This window comes from Pseudophryne corroboree, chromosome 4, assembly GCF_028390025.1.
Source record: "Pseudophryne corroboree isolate aPseCor3 chromosome 4, aPseCor3.hap2, whole genome shotgun sequence".
NCBI classification, from domain to species: domain Eukaryota; kingdom Metazoa; phylum Chordata; class Amphibia; order Anura; family Myobatrachidae; genus Pseudophryne; species Pseudophryne corroboree.
In genome coordinates this window covers 945,305,447-945,322,154 of record NC_086447.1, presented here as the reverse complement: position 1 = coordinate 945,322,154, position 16,708 = coordinate 945,305,447, and the positions used below count along the sequence as shown (strand labels likewise).

The 16,708-nt window shown below is 61.6% G+C and overlaps 1 protein-coding gene across 2 annotated transcripts in view; it reads left to right on the top strand.

Annotated features, from left to right (window-relative positions):
• The window catches only part of RAB3GAP2 (RAB3 GTPase activating non-catalytic protein subunit 2), a 546,281-nt gene that overhangs the window by 440,657 nt on the left and 88,916 nt on the right, over nt 1–16,708 (top strand). For both annotated transcript variants that reach the window (XM_063919133.1, XM_063919131.1), the window contains 2 exons: nt 14,383–14,495; nt 14,720–14,786. In XM_063919133.1, the coding sequence (XP_063775203.1) occupies nt 14,383–14,495; nt 14,720–14,786 (180 nt within the window). The remainder of the gene's footprint in view (nt 1–14,382; nt 14,496–14,719; nt 14,787–16,708) is intronic.

Genomic DNA, 16,708 nt, shown 5'->3' with positions numbered 1-16,708 from the left:
TGAGTGAGTGCTCGGGATCTGGCTGGGTGAGTGCTCGGGGTCTGGCTGGGTGAGTGCTCGGGGTCTGGCTGGGTGAGTGTTCAGGATCTGGCTGGGTGAGTGCTGGGTGAGTGTTCAGAATCTGGCTGGGTGAGTGCTGGGTGAGTGTTCAGAATCTGGCTGGGTGAGTGCTCAGGATCTGGCTGGGTGAGTGTTCAAGATCTGGCTGAGGAGTGTTCAGGATCTGGCTGGGTGAGTGCTCGGGATCTGGCTGGGTGAGTGCTCGGGATCTGGCTGGGTGAGTGCTCGGGATCTGGCTGAGGAGTGTTCAGGATCTGGCTGGGTGAGTGCTCAGGATCTGGCTGGGTGAGTGTTCGGGATCTGGCTGGGTGAGTGCTCGGGATCTGGCTGGGTGAGTGGGTGAGTGCTCGGGATCTGGCTGGGGGAGTGCTCGGGATCTGGCGGGGTGAGTGCTCGGGATCTGGCTGGGTGAGTGCTCGGGATCTTGCTGGGTGAGTGCTCGGGATCTGGCGGGGTGAGCGCTCGGGATCTGGCTGGGTGAGCGCTCGGGATCTTGCCGGGTGAGTGTTCGGGATCTGGCTGGGTGAGTGCTCGGGATCTAGCTGGGTGAGTGCTCGGGATCTGGCTGGGTGAGTGCTCGGGATCTGGCTGGGTGAGTGCTCGGGATCTGGCTGGGTGAGTGCTCGGGATCTGGCTGGGTGAGTGCTCGGGATCTGGCTGGGTGAGTGCTCGGGATCTGGCTGGGTGAGTGGTGAGTGCTCGGGATCTGGCTGGGTGAGTGCTCGGGATCTGGCGGGGTGAGTGCTCGGGATCTGGCGGGGTGAGTGCTCGGGATCTGGCGGGGTGAGGGATCTGGCTGGGTGAGTGCTCGAGATCTGGCGGGGTGAGTGCTCGGGATCTGGCGGGGTGAGCGATCTGGCTGGGTGAGTGCTCGGGATCTGGCTGGGTGAGTGCTCGGGGTCTGGCTGGGTGAGTGCTCGGGACCTGGCTGGGTGAGTGCTCGGGACCTGGCTGGGTGAGTGCTCGGGATCTGGCTGGGTGAGTGCTGGGTGAGTGTTCAGGATCTGGCTGGGTGAGTGCTGGGTGAGTGTTCAGGATCTGGCTGGGTGAGTGTTCAGGATCTGGCTGGGTGAGTGTTCAGGATCTGGCTGGGTGAGTGCTGGGTGAGTGTTCAGGATCTGGCTGGGTGAGTGCTGGGTGAGTGTTCAGGATCTGGCTGGGTGAGTGTTCAGGATCTGGCTGGGTGAGTGTTCAGGATCTGGCTGGGTGAGTGTTCAGGATCTGGCTGGGTGAGTGCTGGGTGAGTGTTCAGTATCTGGCTGGGTGAGTGGGTGAGTGCTCGGGATCTGGCTGGGGGAGTGCTCGGGATCTGGCGGGGTGAGTGCTCGGGATCTGGCTGGGTGAGTGCTCGGGATCTTGCTGGGTGAGTGCTCGGGATCTGGCGGGGTGAGCGCTCGGGATCTGGCTGGGTGAGTGCTCGGGATCTTGCCGGGTGAGTGTTCGGGATCTGGCTGGGTGAGTGCTCGGGATCTAGCTGGGTGAGTGCTCGGGATCTGGCTGGGTGAGTGCTCGGGATCTGGCTGGGTGAGTGCTCGGGATCTGGCTGGGTGAGTGCTCGGGATCTGGCTGGGTGAGTGCTCGGGATCTGGCTGGGTGAGTGCTCGAGATCTGGCTGGCTGAGTGCTCGGGATCTGGGTGAGTGCTCGGGATCTGGGTGAGTGCTCGGGATCTGGCTGGGTGAGTGCTCGGGATCTGGCTGGGTGAGTGCTCGGGATCTGGCTGGGTGAGTGCTCGGGATCTGGCTGGGTGAGTGGTGAGTGCTCGGGATCTGGCTGGGTGAGTGCTCGGGATCTGGCTGGGTGAGTGCTCGGGATCTGGCTGGGTGAGTGCTCGGGATCTGGCGGGGTGAGTGCTCGGGATCTGGCGGGGTGAGTGCTCGGGATCTGGCGGGGTGAGGGATCTGGCTGGGTGAGTGCTCGAGATCTGGCGGGGTGAGTGCTCGGGATCTGGCGGGGTGAGCGATCTGGCTGGGTGAGTGCTCGGGATCTGGCTGGGTGAGTGCTCGGGGTCTGGCTGGGTGAGTGCTCGGGACCTGGCTGGGTGAGTGCTCGGGACCTGGCTGGGTGAGTGCTCGGGATCTGGCTGGGTGAGTGCTGGGTGAGTGTTCAGGATCTGGCTGGGTGAGTGCTGGGTGAGTGTTCAGGATCTGGCTGGGTGAGTGTTCAGGATCTGGCTGGGTGAGTGTTCAGGATCTGGCTGGGTGAGTGCTGGGTGAGTGTTCAGGATCTGGCTGGGTGAGTGCTCGGGATCTGGCTGGGTGAGTGCTCGGGATCTGGCTGGGTGAGTGCTCGGGATCTGGCTGGGTGAGTGCTCGGGATCTGGCTGGGTGAGTGCTCGGGATCTGGCTGGGTGAGTGCTCGGGATCTGGCTGGGTGAGTGCTCGGGATCAGGCGGGGTGAGTGCTCGGGATCTGGCCGGGTGAGTGCTCGGGATCTGGCCGGGTGAGTGCTCGGGATCTGGCCGGGTGAGTGCTCGGGATCTGGCGGGGTGAGGGATCTGGCTGGGTGAGTGCTCGGGATCTGGCTGGGTGAGTGCTCGGGATCTGGCTGGGTGAGTGCTCGGGATCTGGCTGGGTGAGTGCTCGGGGTCTGGCTGGGTGAGTGCTCGGGATCTGGCTGGGTGAGTGCTCGGGGTCTGGCTGGGTGAGTGCTCGGGGTCTGGCTGGGTGAGTGTTCAGGATCTGGCTGGGTGAGTGCTGGGTGAGTGTTCAGGATCTGGCTGGGTGAGTGCTCAGGATCTGGCTGGGTGAGTGTTCAGGATCTGGCTGAGGAGTGTTCAGGATCTGGCTGGCTGGTGAGTGCTCGGGATCTGGCTGGGTGAGTGCTCGGGATCTGGCTGGGTGAGTGCTCAGGATCTGGCTGGGTGAGTGTTCAGGATCTGGCTGGGTGAGTGCTCGGGATCTGGCTGGGTGAGTGCTCGGGATCTGGCTGGGTGAGTGCTGGGTGAGTGTTCATGATCTTGCTGGGTGAGTGTTCAGGATCTGGCTGGGTGAGTGTTCAGGATCTGGCTGGGTGAGTGCTGGGGATCTGGCTGGCTGAGTGCTCGGGATCTGGGTGAGTGCTCGGGATCTGGGTGAGTGAGTGCTCGGGATCTGGCTGAGTGAGTGCTCGGGATCTGGCTGGGTGAGTGCTCGGGGTCTGGCTGGGTGAGTGCTCGGGGTCTGGCTGGGTGAGTGTTCAGGATCTGGCTGGGTGAGTGCTCGGGGTCTGGCTGGGTGAGTGCTCGGGGTCTGGCTGGGTGAGTGTTCAGGATCTGGCTGGGTGAGTGCTGGGTGAGTGTTCAGAATCTGGCTGGGTGAGTGCTCAGGATCTGGCTGGGTGAGTGTTCAAGATCTGGCTGAGGAGTGTTCAGGATCTGGCTGGCTGGGTGAGTGCTCGGGATCTGGCTGGGTGAGTGCTCGGGATCTGGCTGGGTGAGTGCTCGGGATCTGGCTGAGGAGTGTTCAGGATCTGGCTGGGTGAGTGCTCAGGATCTGGCTGGGTGAGTGCTCAGGATCTGGCTGGGTGAGTGTTCGGGATCTGGCTGGGTGAGTGCTCGGGATCTGGCTGGGTGAGTGCTGGGTGAGTGTTCAGAATCTGGCTGGGTGAGTGCTCAGGATCTGGCTGGGTGAGTGTTCAAGATCTGGCTGAGGAGTGTTCAGGATCTGGCTGGCTGGTGAGTGCTCAGGATCTGGCTGGATGAGTGCTCAGGATCTGGCTGGGTGAGTGTTCGGGATCTGGCTGGGTGAGTGCTCGGGATCTGGCTGGGTGAGTGCTGGGTGAGTGTTCAGAATCTGGCTGGGTGAGTGCTCAGGATCTGGCTGGGTGAGTGTTCAAGATCTGGCTGAGGAGTGTTCAGGATCTGGCTGGCTGGTGAGTGCTCGGGATCTGGCTGGGTGAGTGCTCGGGATCTGGCTGGGTGAGTGCTCGGGATCTGGCTGAGGAGTGTTCAGGATCTGGCTGGGTGAGTGCTCAGGATCTGGCTGGGTGAGTGCTCAGGATCTGGCTGGGTGAGTGTTCGGGATCTGGCTGGGTGAGTGCTCGGGATCTGGCTGGGTGAGTGGGTGAGTGCTCGGGATCTGGCTGGGGGAGTGCTCGGGATCTGGCGGGGTGAGTGCTCGGGATCTGGCGGGGTGAGTGCTCGGGATCTGGCTGGGTGAGTGCTCGGGATCTGGCTGGGTGAGTGCTCGGGATCAGGCGGGGTGAGTGCTCGGGATCTGGCCGGGTGAGTGCTCGGGATCTGGCCGGGTGAGTGCTCGGGATCTGGCCGGGTGAGTGCTCGGGATCTGGCGGGGTGAGGGATCTGGCTGGGTGAGTGCTCGGGATCTGGCTGGGTGAGTGCTCGGGATCTGGCTGGGTGAGTGCTCGGGATCTGGCTGGGTGAGTGCTCGGGGTCTGGCTGGGTGAGTGCTCGGGATCTGGCTGGGTGAGTGCTCGGGGTCTGGCTGGGTGAGTGCTCGGGGTCTGGCTGGGTGAGTGTTCAGGATCTGGCTGGGTGAGTGCTGGGTGAGTGTTCAGGATCTGGCTGGGTGAGTGCTCAGGATCTGGCTGGGTGAGTGTTCAGGATCTGGCTGAGGAGTGTTCAGGATCTGGCTGGCTGGTGAGTGCTCGGGATCTGGCTGGGTGAGTGCTCGGGATCTGGCTGGGTGAGTGCTCAGGATCTGTCTGGGTGAGTGTTCAGGATCTGGCTGGGTGAGTGCTCGGGATCTGGCTGGGTGAGTGCTCGGGATCTGGCTGGGTGAGTGCTGGGTGAGTGTTCATGATCTTGCTGGGTGAGTGTTCAGGATCTGGCTGGGTGAGTGTTCAGGATCTGGCTGGGTGAGTGCTGGGGATCTGGCTGGCTGAGTGCTCGGGATCTGGGTGAGTGCTCGGGATCTGGGTGAGTGCTCGGGATCTGGCTGGGTGAGTGCTCGGGATCTGGCGGGGTGAGTGCTCGGGATCTGGCTGGGTGAGTGCTCGGGATCTGGCTGGGTGAGTGCTCGGGATCTGGCTGGGTGAGTGTTCGGGATCTGGCTGGGTGAGTGCTCGGGATCTGGCTGGGTGAGTGCTCGGGATCTGGCTGGGTGAGTGCTCGGGATCTGGCTGGGTGAGTGCTCGGGATCTGGCGGGGTGAGTGCTCGGGATCTGGCGGGGTGAGTGCTCGGGATCTGGCTGGGTGAGTGCTCGGGATCTGGCTGGGTGAGTGCTCGGGATCTGGCTGGGTGAGTGCTCGGGATCTGGCTGGGTGAGTGCTCGGGATCTGGCGGGGTGAGGGATCTGGCTGGGTGAGTGCTCGGGATCTGGCTGGGTGAGTGCTCGGGATCTGGCTGGGTGAGTGCTCGGGATCTGGCTGGCTGAGTGCTCGGGATCTGGGTGAGTGCTCGGGATCTGGGTGAGTGCTCGGGATCTGGCTGGGTGAGTGCTCGGGATCTGGCGGGGTGAGTGCTCGGGATCTGGCTGGGTGAGTGCTCGGGATCTGGCTGGGTGAGTGCTCGGGATCTGGCTGGGTGAGTGCTCGGGATCTGGCTGGGTGAGTGCTCGGGATCTGGCTGGGTGAGTGCTCGGGATCTGGCTGGGTGAGTACTCGGGATCTGGCTGAGTGCTCGAGATCTGGCTGGCTGAGTGCTCGGGATCTGGCTGGCTGAGTGCTCGGGATCTGGCTGAGTGCTCGGGATCTGGCTGGGTGAGTGCTCGGGGTCTGGCTGGGTGAGAGCTCGGTATCTGGCTGGGTGAGTGCTCGGGATCTGGCTGGGTGAGTGCTCGGGATCTGGCTGGGTGAGTGCTCGGGATCTGGCGGGGTGAGTGCTCGGGATCTGGCGGGGTGAGTGCTCGGGATCTGGCGGGGTGAGTGCTCGGGATCTGGCGGGGTGAGTGCTCGGGATCTGGCGGGGTGAGGGATCTGGCGGGGTGAGTGCTCGGGATCTGGCTGGGTGAGTGCTCGGGATCTGGCTGGGTGAGTGTTCGGGATCTGGCTGGGTGAGTGCTCGGGATCTGGCTGGGTGAGTACTCGGGATCTGGCTGAGTGCTCGGGATCTGGCTGGCTGAGTGCTCGGGATCTGGCTGAGTGCTCGGGATCTGGCTGGGTGAGTGCTCGGGGGCTGGGTGAGTGCTCGGGATCTGGCTGGGTGAGTGCTCGGGATCTGGCTGGGTGAGTGCTCGGGATCTGGCTGGGTGAGTGCTCGGGATCTGGCTGGGTGAGTGCTCGGGATCTGGCTGGGTGAGTGCTCGGGATCTGGCTGGGTGAGTGGGTGAGTGCTCGGGATCTGGCTGGGTGAGTGCTCGGGATCTGGCTGGGTGAGTGCTCGGGATCTGGCTGGGTGAGTGCTCGGGATCTGGCTGGGTGAGTGCTCGGGATCTGGCTGGGTGAGTGCTCGGGATCTGGCGGGGTGAGTGCTCGGGATCTGGCTGGGTGAGTGCTCGGGATCTGGCTGGGTGAGTGCTCGGGATCTGGCTGGGTGAGTGCTCGGGATCTGGCTGGGTGAGTGCTCGGGATCTGGCTGGGTGAGGGATCTGGCTGGGTGAGGGATCTGGCTGGGTGAGTGCTCGGGATCTGGCTGGGTGAGTGCTCGGGATCTGGCTTGGTGAGTGCTCGGGGTCTGGCTGGGTGAGTGTTCAGGATCTGGCTGGGTGAGTGCTGGGTGAGTGTTCAGAATCTGGCTGGGTGAGTGCTCAGGATCTGGCTGGGTGAGTGTTCAAGATCTGGCTGAGGAGTGTTCAGGATCTGGCTGGCTGGTGAGTGCTCGGGATCTGGCTGGGTGAGTGCTCGGGATCTGGCTGGGTGAGTGCTCGGGATCTGGCTGAGGAGTGTTCAGGATCTGGCTGGGTGAGTGCTCAGGATCTGGCTGGGTGAGTGTTCGGGATCTGGCTGGGTGAGTGCTCGGGATCTGGCTGGGTGAGTGGGTGAGTGCTCGGGATCTGGCTGGGGGAGTGCTCGGGATCTGGCGGGGTGAGTGCTCGGGATCTGGCTGGGTGAGTGCTCGGGATCTGGCTGGGTGAGTGCTCGGGATCTGTCGGGGTGAGTGCTCGGGATCTGGCTGGGTGAGTGCTCGGGATCTGGCCGGGTGAGTGCTCGGGATCTGGCTGGGTGAGTGCTCGGGGTCTGGCTGGGTGAGTGCTCGGGATCTGGCTGGGTGAGTGCTCGGGATCTGGCTGGGTGAGTGCTCGGGGTCTGGCTGGGTGAGTGCTCGGGGTCTGGCTGGGTGAGTGTTCAGGATCTGGCTGGGTGAGTGCTGGGTGAGTGTTCAGGATCTGGCTGGGTGAGTGCTCAGGATCTGGCTGGGTGAGTGTTCAGGATCTGGCTGAGGAGTGTTCAGGATCTGGCTGGCTGGTGAGTGCTCGGGATCTGGCTGGGTGAGTGCTCGGGATCTGGCTGGGTGAGTGCTCGGGATCTGGCTGGGTGAGTGCTCGGGATCTGGCTGGGTGAGTGTTCAGGATCTGGCTGGGTGAGTGCTCGGGATCTGGCTGGGTGAGTGCTCGGGATCTGGCTGGGTGAGTGCTCGGGATCTGGCTGGGTGAGTGCTCGGGATCTGGCGGGGTGAGTGCTCGGGATCTGGCGGGGTGAGTGCTCGGGATCTGGCGGGGTGAGTGCTCGGGATCTGGCTGGGTGAGTGCTCGGGATCTGGCTGGGTGAGTGCTCGGGATCTGGCTGGGTGAGTGTTCAGGATCTGGCTGGGTGAGTGCTCGGGATCTGGCTGGGTGAGTGCTCGGGATCTGGCTGGGTGAGTGCTGGGTGAGTGTTCATGATCTTGCTGGGTGAGTGTTCAGGATCTGGCTGGGTGAGTGTTCAGGATCTGGCTGGGTGAGTGCTGGGTGAGTGTTCAGGATCTGGCTGGGTGAGTGCTGGGTGAGTGTTCAGGATCTGGCTGGGTGAGTGCTGGGTGAGTGTTCAGGATCTGGCTGGGTGAGTGTTCAGGATCTGGCTGGGTGAGTGTTCAGGATCTGGCTGGTTGAGTGCTGGGTGAGTGTTCAGGATCTGGCTGGGTGAGTGTTCAGGATCTGGTTGGCTGAGTGTTCGGGATCTGGCTGGGTGAGTGCTCGGGATCTGGCTGGGTGAGTGCTCGGGATCTGGCTGGGTGAGTGCTCGGGATCTGGCTGGGTGAGTGTTCGGGATCTGGCTGGGTGAGTGCTCGGGATCTGGCTGGGTGAGTGCTCGGGATCTGGCTGGCTGAGTGCTCGGGATCTGGGTGAGTGCTCGGGATCTGGGTGAGTGCTCGGGATCTGGCTGGGTGAGTGCTCGGGATCTGGCGGGGTGAGTGCTCGGGATCTGGCTGGGTGAGTGCTCGGGATCTGGCTGGGTGAGTGCTCGGGGTCTGGCTGGGTGAGAGCTCGGGATCTGGCTGGGTGAGTGCTCGGGATCTGGCTGGGTGAGTGCTCGGGATCTGGCTGGGTGAGTGCTCGGGATCTGGCTGGGTGAGTGCTCGGGATCTGGCTGGGTGAGTGCTCGGGATCTGGCTGGGTGAGTGCTCGGGATCTGGCGGGGTGAGTGCTCGGGATCTGGCGGGGTGAGGGATCTGGCTGGGTGAGTGCTCGGGATCTGGCTGGGTGAGTGCTCGGGATCTGGCTGGGTGAGTGTTCGGGATCTGGCTGGGTGAGTGCTCGGGATCTGGCTGGGTGAGTACTCGGGATCTGGCTGAGTGCTCGGGATCTGGCTGGCTGAGTGCTCGGGATCTGGCTGAGTGCTCGGGATCTGGCTGAGTGCTCGGGATCTGGCTGAGTGCTCGGGATCTGGCTGAGTGCTCGGGATCTGGCTGAGTGCTCGGGATCTGGCTGAGTGCTCGGGATCTGGCTGGGTGAGTGCTCGGGATCTGGCTGGGTGAGTGCTCGGGATCTGGCTGGGTGAGTGCTCGGGATCTGGCTGGGTGAGTGCTCGGGATCTGGCTGGGTGAGTGCTCGGGATCTGGCTGGGTGAGTGCTCGGGATCTGGCTGGGTGAGTGCTCGGGATCTGGCTGGGTGAGTGCTCGGGATCTGGCTGGGTGAGTGCTCGGGATCTGGCTGGGTGAGTGCTCGGGATCTGGCTGGGTGAGTGGGTGAGTGCTCTGGATCTGGCTGGGTGAGTGCTCTGGATCTGGCTGGGTGAGTGCTCTGGATCTGGCTGGGTGAGTGCTCTGGATCTGGCTGGGTGAGTGCTCGGGATCTGGCTGGGTGAGTGCTCGGGATCTGGCTGGGTGAGTGCTCGGGATCTGGCTGGGTGAGTGCTCGGGATCTGGCTGGGTGAGTGCTCGGGATCTGGCGGGGTGAGTGCTCGGGATCTGGCGGGGTGAGTGCTCGGGATCTGGCGGGGTGAGTGCTCGGGATCTGGCGGGGTGAGTGCTCGGGATCTGGCTGGGTGAGTGCTCGGGATCTGGCTGGGTGAGTGCTCGGGATCTGGCTGGGTGAGTGATCTGGCTGGGTGAGTGCTCGGGATCTGGCTGGGTGAGTGCTCGGGATCTGGCTGGGTGAGTGCTCGGGATCTGGCTGAGTGAGTGCTCGGGGTCTGGCTGGGTGAGTGCTCGGGGTCTGGCTGGGTGAGTGTTCAGGATCTGGCTGGGTGAGTGCTGGGTGAGTGTTCAGAATCTGGCTGGGTGAGTGCTCAGGATCTGGCTGGGTGAGTGTTCAAGATCTGGCTGAGGAGTGTTCAGGATCTGGCTGGCTGGTGAGTGCTCGGGATCTGGCTGGGTGAGTGCTCGGGATCTGGCTGGGTGAGTGCTCGGGATCTGGCTGAGGAGTGTTCAGGATCTGGCTGGGTGAGTGCTCAGGATCTGGCTGGGTGAGTGTTCGGGATCTGGCTGGGTGAGTGCTCGGGATCTGGCTGGGTGAGTGGGTGAGTGCTCGGGATCTGGCTGGGGGAGTGCTCGGGATCTGGCGGGGTGAGTGCTCGGGATCTGGCTGGGTGAGTGCTCGGGATCTGGCTGGGTGAGTGCTCGGGATCTGGCGGGGTGAGTGCTCGGGATCTGGCTGGGTGAGTGCTCGGGATCTGGCTGGGTGAGTGCTCGGGATCTGGCCGGGTGAGTGCTCGGGATCTGGCCGGGTGAGTGCTCGGGATCTGGCCGGGTGAGTGCTCGGGATCTGGCGGGGTGAGGGATCTGGCTGGGTGAGTGCTCGGGATCTGGCTGGGTGAGTGCTCGGGATCTGGCTGGGTGAGTGCTCGGGATCTGGCTGGGTGAGTGCTGGGTGAGTGTTCATGATCTTGCTGGGTGAGTGTTCAGGATCTGGCTGGGTGAGTGTTCAGGATCTGGCTGGGTGAGTGCTGGGTGAGTGTTCAGGATCTGGCTGGGTGAGTGCTGGGTGAGTGTTCAGGATCTGGCTGGGTGAGTGCTGGGTGAGTGTTCAGGATCTGGCTGGGTGAGTGTTCAGGATCTGGCTGGTTGAGTGCTGGGTGAGTGTTCAGGATCTGGCTGGGTGAGTGCTCAGGATCTGTCTGGGTGAGTGTTCAGGATCTGGTTGGCTGAGTGTTCGGGATCTGGCTGGGTGAGTGCTCGGGATCTGGCTGGGTGAGTGCTCGGGATCTGGCTGGGTGAGTGCTCGGGATCTGGCTGGGTGAGTGCTCGGGATCTGGCGGGGTGAGTGCTCGGGATCTGGCGGGGTGAGTGCTCGGGATCTGGCGGGGTGAGTGCTCGGGATCTGGCTGGGTGAGTGCTCGGGATCTGGCTGGGTGAGTGTTCGGGATCTGGCTGGGTGAGTGTTCGGGATCTGGCTGGGTGAGTGCTCGGGATCTGGCTGGGTGAGTGCTCGGGATCTGGCTGGGTGAGTGCTCGGGATCTGGCTGGGTGAGTGCTCGAGATCTGGCTGAGTGCTCGGGATCTGGCTGGCTGAGTGCTCGGGATCTGGGTGAGTGCTCGGGATCTGGGTGAGTGCTCGGGATCTGGCTGGGTGAGTGCTCGGGATCTGGCTGGGTGAGTGTTCGGGATCTGGCTGGGTGAGTGCTCGGGATCTGGCTGGGTGAGTACTCGGGATCTGGCTGAGTGCTCGAGATCTGGCTGAGTGCTCGGGATCTGGCTGGCTGAGTGCTCGGGATCTGGCTGAGTGCTCGGGATCTGGCTGAGTGCTCGGGATCTGGCTGGGTGAGTGCTCGGGGTCTGGCTGGGTGAGAGCTCGGTATCTGGCTGGGTGAGTGCTCGGGGTCTGGCTGGGTGAGTGCTCGGGATCTGGCTGGGTGAGTGCTCGGGATCTGGCTGGGTGAGTGCTCGGGATCTGGCTGGGTGAGTGCTCGGGATCTGGCTGGGTGAGTGCTCGGGATCTGGCTGGGTGAGTGCTCGGGATCTGGCTGGGTGAGTGCCTGGGTGAGTGCTCGGGATCTGGCTGGGTGAGTGCCTGGGTGAGTGCTCGGGATCTGGCAGGGTGAGTGCTCAGGATCTGGCTGGGTGAGTGCTCGGGATCTGGCAGGGTGAGTGCTCGGGATCTGGCGGGGTGAGTGCTCGGGATCTGGCGGGGTGAGTGCTCGGGATCTGGCGGGGTGAGTGCTCGGGATCTGGCTGGGTGAGTGCTCGGGATCTGACTGGGTGAGTGCTCGGGATCTGGCTGGGTGAGTGCTCGGGATCTGGCGGGGTGAGGGATCTGGCTGGGTGAGTGCTCGGGATCTGGCTGGGTGAGTGCTCGGGATCTGGCTGGGTGAGTGCTCGGGATCTGGCTGGGTGAGTGCTCGGGATCTGGCTGAGTGAGTGCTCGGGATCTGGCTGGGTGAGTGCTCGGGGTCTGGCTGGGTGAGTGCTCGGGGTCTGGCTGGGTGAGTGTTCAGGATCTGGCTGGGTGAGTGCTGGGTGAGTGTTCAGAATCTGGCTGGGTGAGTGCTGGGTGAGTGTTCAGAATCTGGCTGGGTGAGTGCTCAGGATCTGGCTGGGTGAGTGTTCAAGATCTGGCTGAGGAGTGTTCAGGATCTGGCTGGGTGAGTGCTCGGGATCTGGCTGGGTGAGTGCTCGGGATCTGGCTGGGTGAGTGCTCGGGATCTGGCTGAGGAGTGTTCAGGATCTGGCTGGGTGAGTGCTCAGGATCTGGCTGGGTGAGTGTTCGGGATCTGGCTGGGTGAGTGCTCGGGATCTGGCTGGGTGAGTGGGTGAGTGCTCGGGATCTGGCTGGGGGAGTGCTCGGGATCTGGCGGGGTGAGTGCTCGGGATCTGGCTGGGTGAGTGCTCGGGATCTTGCTGGGTGAGTGCTTGGGATCTGGCGGGGTGAGCGCTCGGGATCTGGCTGGGTGAGTGCTCGGGATCTGGCTGGGTGAGTGCTCGGGATCTTGCCGGGTGAGTGTTCGGGATCTGGCTGGGTGAGTGCTCGGGATCTAGCTGGGTGAGTGCTCGGGATCTGGCTGGGTGAGTGCTCGGGATCTGGCTGGGTGAGTGCTCGGGATCTGGCTGGGTGAGTGCTCGGGATCTGGCTGGGTGAGTGCTCGGGATCTGGCTGGGTGAGTGCTCGAGATCTGGCTGGGTGAGTGCTCGAGATCTGGCTGGCTGAGTGCTCGGGATCTGGGTGAGTGCTCGGGATCTGGCTGGGTGAGTGCTCGGGATCTGGCTGGGTGAGTGCTCGGGATCTGGCTGGGTGAGTGCTCGGGATCTGGCTGGGTGAGTGCTCGGGATCTGGCTGGGTGAGTGCTCGGGATCTGGCTGGGTGAGTGGTGAGTGCTCGGGATCTGGCTGGGTGAGTGCTCGGGATCTGGCTGGGTGAGTGCTCGGGATCTGGCGGGGTGAGTGCTCGGGATCTGGCGGGGTGAGTGCTCGGGATCTGGCGGGGTGAGGGATCTGGCTGGGTGAGTGCTCGAGATCTGGCGGGGTGAGTGCTCGGGATCTGGCGGGGTGAGCGATCTGGCTGGGTGAGTGCTCGGGATCTGGCTGGGTGAGTGCTCGGGGTCTGGCTGGGTGAGTGCTCGGGACCTGGCTGGGTGAGTGCTCGGGACCTGGCTGGGTGAGTGCTCGGGATCTGGCTGGGTGAGTGCTGGGTGAGTGTTCAGGATCTGGCTGGGTGAGTGCTGGGTGAGTGTTCAGGATCTGGCTGGGTGAGTGTTCAGGATCTGGCTGGGTGAGTGTTCAGGATCTGGCTGGGTGAGTGCTGGGTGAGTGTTCAGGATCTGGCTGGGTGAGTGCTGGGTGAGTGTTCAGGATCTGGCTGGGTGAGTGTTCAGGATCTGGCTGGGTGAGTGTTCAGGATCTGGCTGGGTGAGTGCTGGGTGAGTGTTCAGTATCTGGCTGGGTGAGTGTTCAGGATCTGGCTGGTTGAGTGCTGGGTGAGTGTTAAGGATCTGGCTGGGTGAATGCACAGGATCTGGCTGGGTGAGTGTTCAGGATCTGGCTGGGTGCGGTTCAGGATCTGGCTGGGTGAGTGCTCGGGATCTGGCTGGCTGAGTGCTCGGGATCTGGCAGGGTGAGTGCTTGGGATCTGGCTGGGTGAGTGCTTGGGATCTGGCTGGGTGAGTGCTTGGGATCTGGCTGGGTGAGTGCTCGGGATCTGGCTGGGTGAGTGCTTGGGATCTGGCTGGGTGAGTGCTCGGGATCTGGCTGGGTGAGTGCTCGGGATCTGGCGGGGTGAGTGCTCGGGATCTGGCTGGGTGAGTGTTCAGGATCTGGCTGGGTGAGTGTTCGGGATCTGGCTGGGTGAGTGCTCGGGATCTGGCTGAGTGCTCGGGATCTGGCTGGGTGAGTGCTCGGGATCTGGCTGAGTGCTCGGGATCTGGCTGGCTGAGTGCTCGGGATCTGGCTGAGTGCTCGGGATCTGGCTGGGTGAGTGCTCGGGATCTGGCTGGGTGAGTGCTCGGGATCTGGCTGGGTGAGTGCTCGGGATCTGGCGGGGTGAGTGCTCGGGATCTGGCGGGGTGAGTGCTCGGGATCTGGCGGGGTGAGTGCTCGGGATCTGGCTGGGTGAGTGCTCGGGATCTGGCTGGGTGAGTGCTCGGGGTCTGGCTGGGTGAGAGCTCGGGATCTGGCTGGGTGAGTGCTCGGGATCTGGCTGGGTGAGTGCTCGGGATCTGGCGGGGTGAGTGCTCGGGATCTGGCTGGGTGAGTGCTCGGGATCTGGCGGGGTGAGTGCTCGGGATCTGGCTGGGTGAGTGCTCGGGATCTGGCGGGGTGAGTGCTCGGGATCTGGCGGGGTGAGGGATCTGGCTGGGTGAGTGCTCGGGATCTGGCTGGGTGAGTGCTCGGGATCTGGCTGGGTGAGTGCTCGGGATCTGGCTGGGTGAGTGCTCGGGATCTGGCTGGGTGAGTGCTCGGGATCTGGCTGGGTGAGTGCTCGGGAACTGGCTGGGTGAGTGCTCGGGATCTGGAGGGTGAGGGATCTGGCTGGGTGAGTGCTCGGGATCTGGCATGGTGAGTGCTCGGTGTCTGGCGGGGTGAGTGCTCGGGATCTGGCGGGGTGAGTGCTGTACAGATGTACTGTATAATGACATGTTATATTCCCTTGTAGTTCTAGAGCTGCTCAGTTTAGTGTATCAGCATTTCCCGTGTAGCCTGGACCTGGACGTGTTACATGCCCACTGTTGTTGGGAGTATGTTGTTCAGTGGAACAAGGACCCAGAGGTAAGTACATATCACTGTCATGTGATTATATAGGAGTACATAACCCACCACCTATTTACATGGTGCTTGTCCTATCTCTCTGGTATAAGAGGTTCTTACTCTCATGTCATATAATTGTCTATTATTCTTATTATTTTGTCATCCTGACTGATGTGACGTGCTGTAGGTGGAATGTTCTTGCACGGATTCTGGGTCTGCTGACACTTGTTGTTCTCTTTCTGCAGGAAGCTCAGTTTCTTGTCCGGTCTGTTGATCATTTGAAGAGGATCAGAAACGCTCACGTACAGTTTGGTAGGAAATCTCTCCTGTAACTGATTTCATTCCTGGTGTAGCTCTGTTATAAACCAGCAAGGGTCAATGTAATATCAAAGTATCACACACTCGCCTCATCCTCATAGAACACATGGGATCATTATACTCCTTGTTCTGCACTACAGGCCTCTCCTCCAGTGCCGAGACATTATACTCCTTGTTCTGCGCTACAGGCCTCTCCTCCAGTGCCGAGACATTATACTCCTTGTTCTGCGCTACAGGCCTCTCCTCCAGTGCTGAAACATTATACTCCTTGTTCTGCGCTACAGGCCTCTCCTCCAGTGCTGAGACATTATACTCCTTGTTCTGCACTACAGGTCTCTCCTCCAGTGCCGAGACATTATACTCCTTGTTCTGCACTACAGGTCTCTCCTCCAGTGCCGAGACATTATACTCCTTGTTCTGCGCTACAGGTCTCTCCTCCAGTGCCGAGACATTATACTCCTTGTTCTGCACTACAGGTCTCTCCTCCAGTGCCGAGACATTATACTCCTTGTTCTGCACTACAGGTCTCTCCTCCAGTGCCGAGACATTATACTCCTTGTTCTGCACTACAGGCCTCTCCCCCAGTGCCGAGACATTATACTCCTTGTTCTGCACTACAGGTCTCTCCTCCAGTGCCGAGACATTATACTCCTTGTTCTGCGCTACAGGCCTCTCCCCCAGTGCCGAGACATTATACTCCTTGTTCTGCGCTACAGGCCTCTCCCCCAGTGCCGAGACATTATACTCCTTGTTCTGCGCTACAGGCCTCTCCTCCAGTGCCGAGACATTATACTCCTTGTTCTGCGCTACAGGCCTCTCCTCCAGTGCCGAGACATTATACTCCTTGTTCTGCACTACAGGTCTCTCCTCCAGTGCCGAGACATTATACTCCTTGTTCTGCACTACAGGTCTCTCCTCCAGTGCCGAGACATTATACTCCTTGTTCTGCACTACAGGTCTCTCCCCCAGTGCCGAGACATTATACTCCTTCTTCTGCACTACAGGTCTCTCCTCCAGTGCCGAGACCTTATACTCCTTGTTCTGCACTACAGGTCTCTCCTCCAGTGCCGAGACCTTATACTCCTTGTTCTGCACTACAGGTCTCTCCCCCAGTGCCGAGACATTATACTCCTTGTTCTGCACTACAGGTCTCTCCTCCAGTGCCGAGACATTATACTCCTTGTTCTGCACTACAGGTCTCTCCCCCAGTGCCGAGACATTATACTCCTTGTTCTGCACTACAGGTCTCTCCTCCAGTGCCGAGACATTATACTCCTTGTTCTGCACTACAGGTCTCTCCTCCAGTGCCGAGACATTATACTCCTTGTTCTGCACTACAGGTCTCTCCTCCAGTGCCGAGACATTGTACTCCTTGTTCTGCACTACAGGTCTCTCCCCCAGTGCCGAGACATTGTACTCCTTGTTCTGCACTACAGGCCTCTCCTCCAGTGCCGAGACATTGTACTCCTTGTTCTGCACTACAGGCCTCTCCTCCAGTGCCGAGACATTATACTCCTTGTTCTGCACTACAGGCCTCTCCTCCAGTGCCGAGACATTATACTCCTTGTTCCGCACTACAGGCCTCTCCTCCAGTGCCGAGACATTATGCTCCTTGTTCCGCACTACAGGCCTCTCCTCCAGTGCCGAGACATTATGCTCCTTGTTCCGCACTACAGGCCTCTCCTCCAGTGCCGAGACATTATACTCCTTGTTCTGCACTACAGGCCTCTCCTCCAGTGCCGAGACATTATATTCCTTGTTCTGCACTACAGGCCTCTCCACCAGTGCCGAGACATTATACTCCTTGTTCTGCACTACAGGTCTCTCCTCCAGTGCCGAGACATTATACTCCTTGTTCTGCGCTACAGGCCTCTCCCCCAGTGCCGAGACATTATACTCCTTGTTCTGCGCTACAG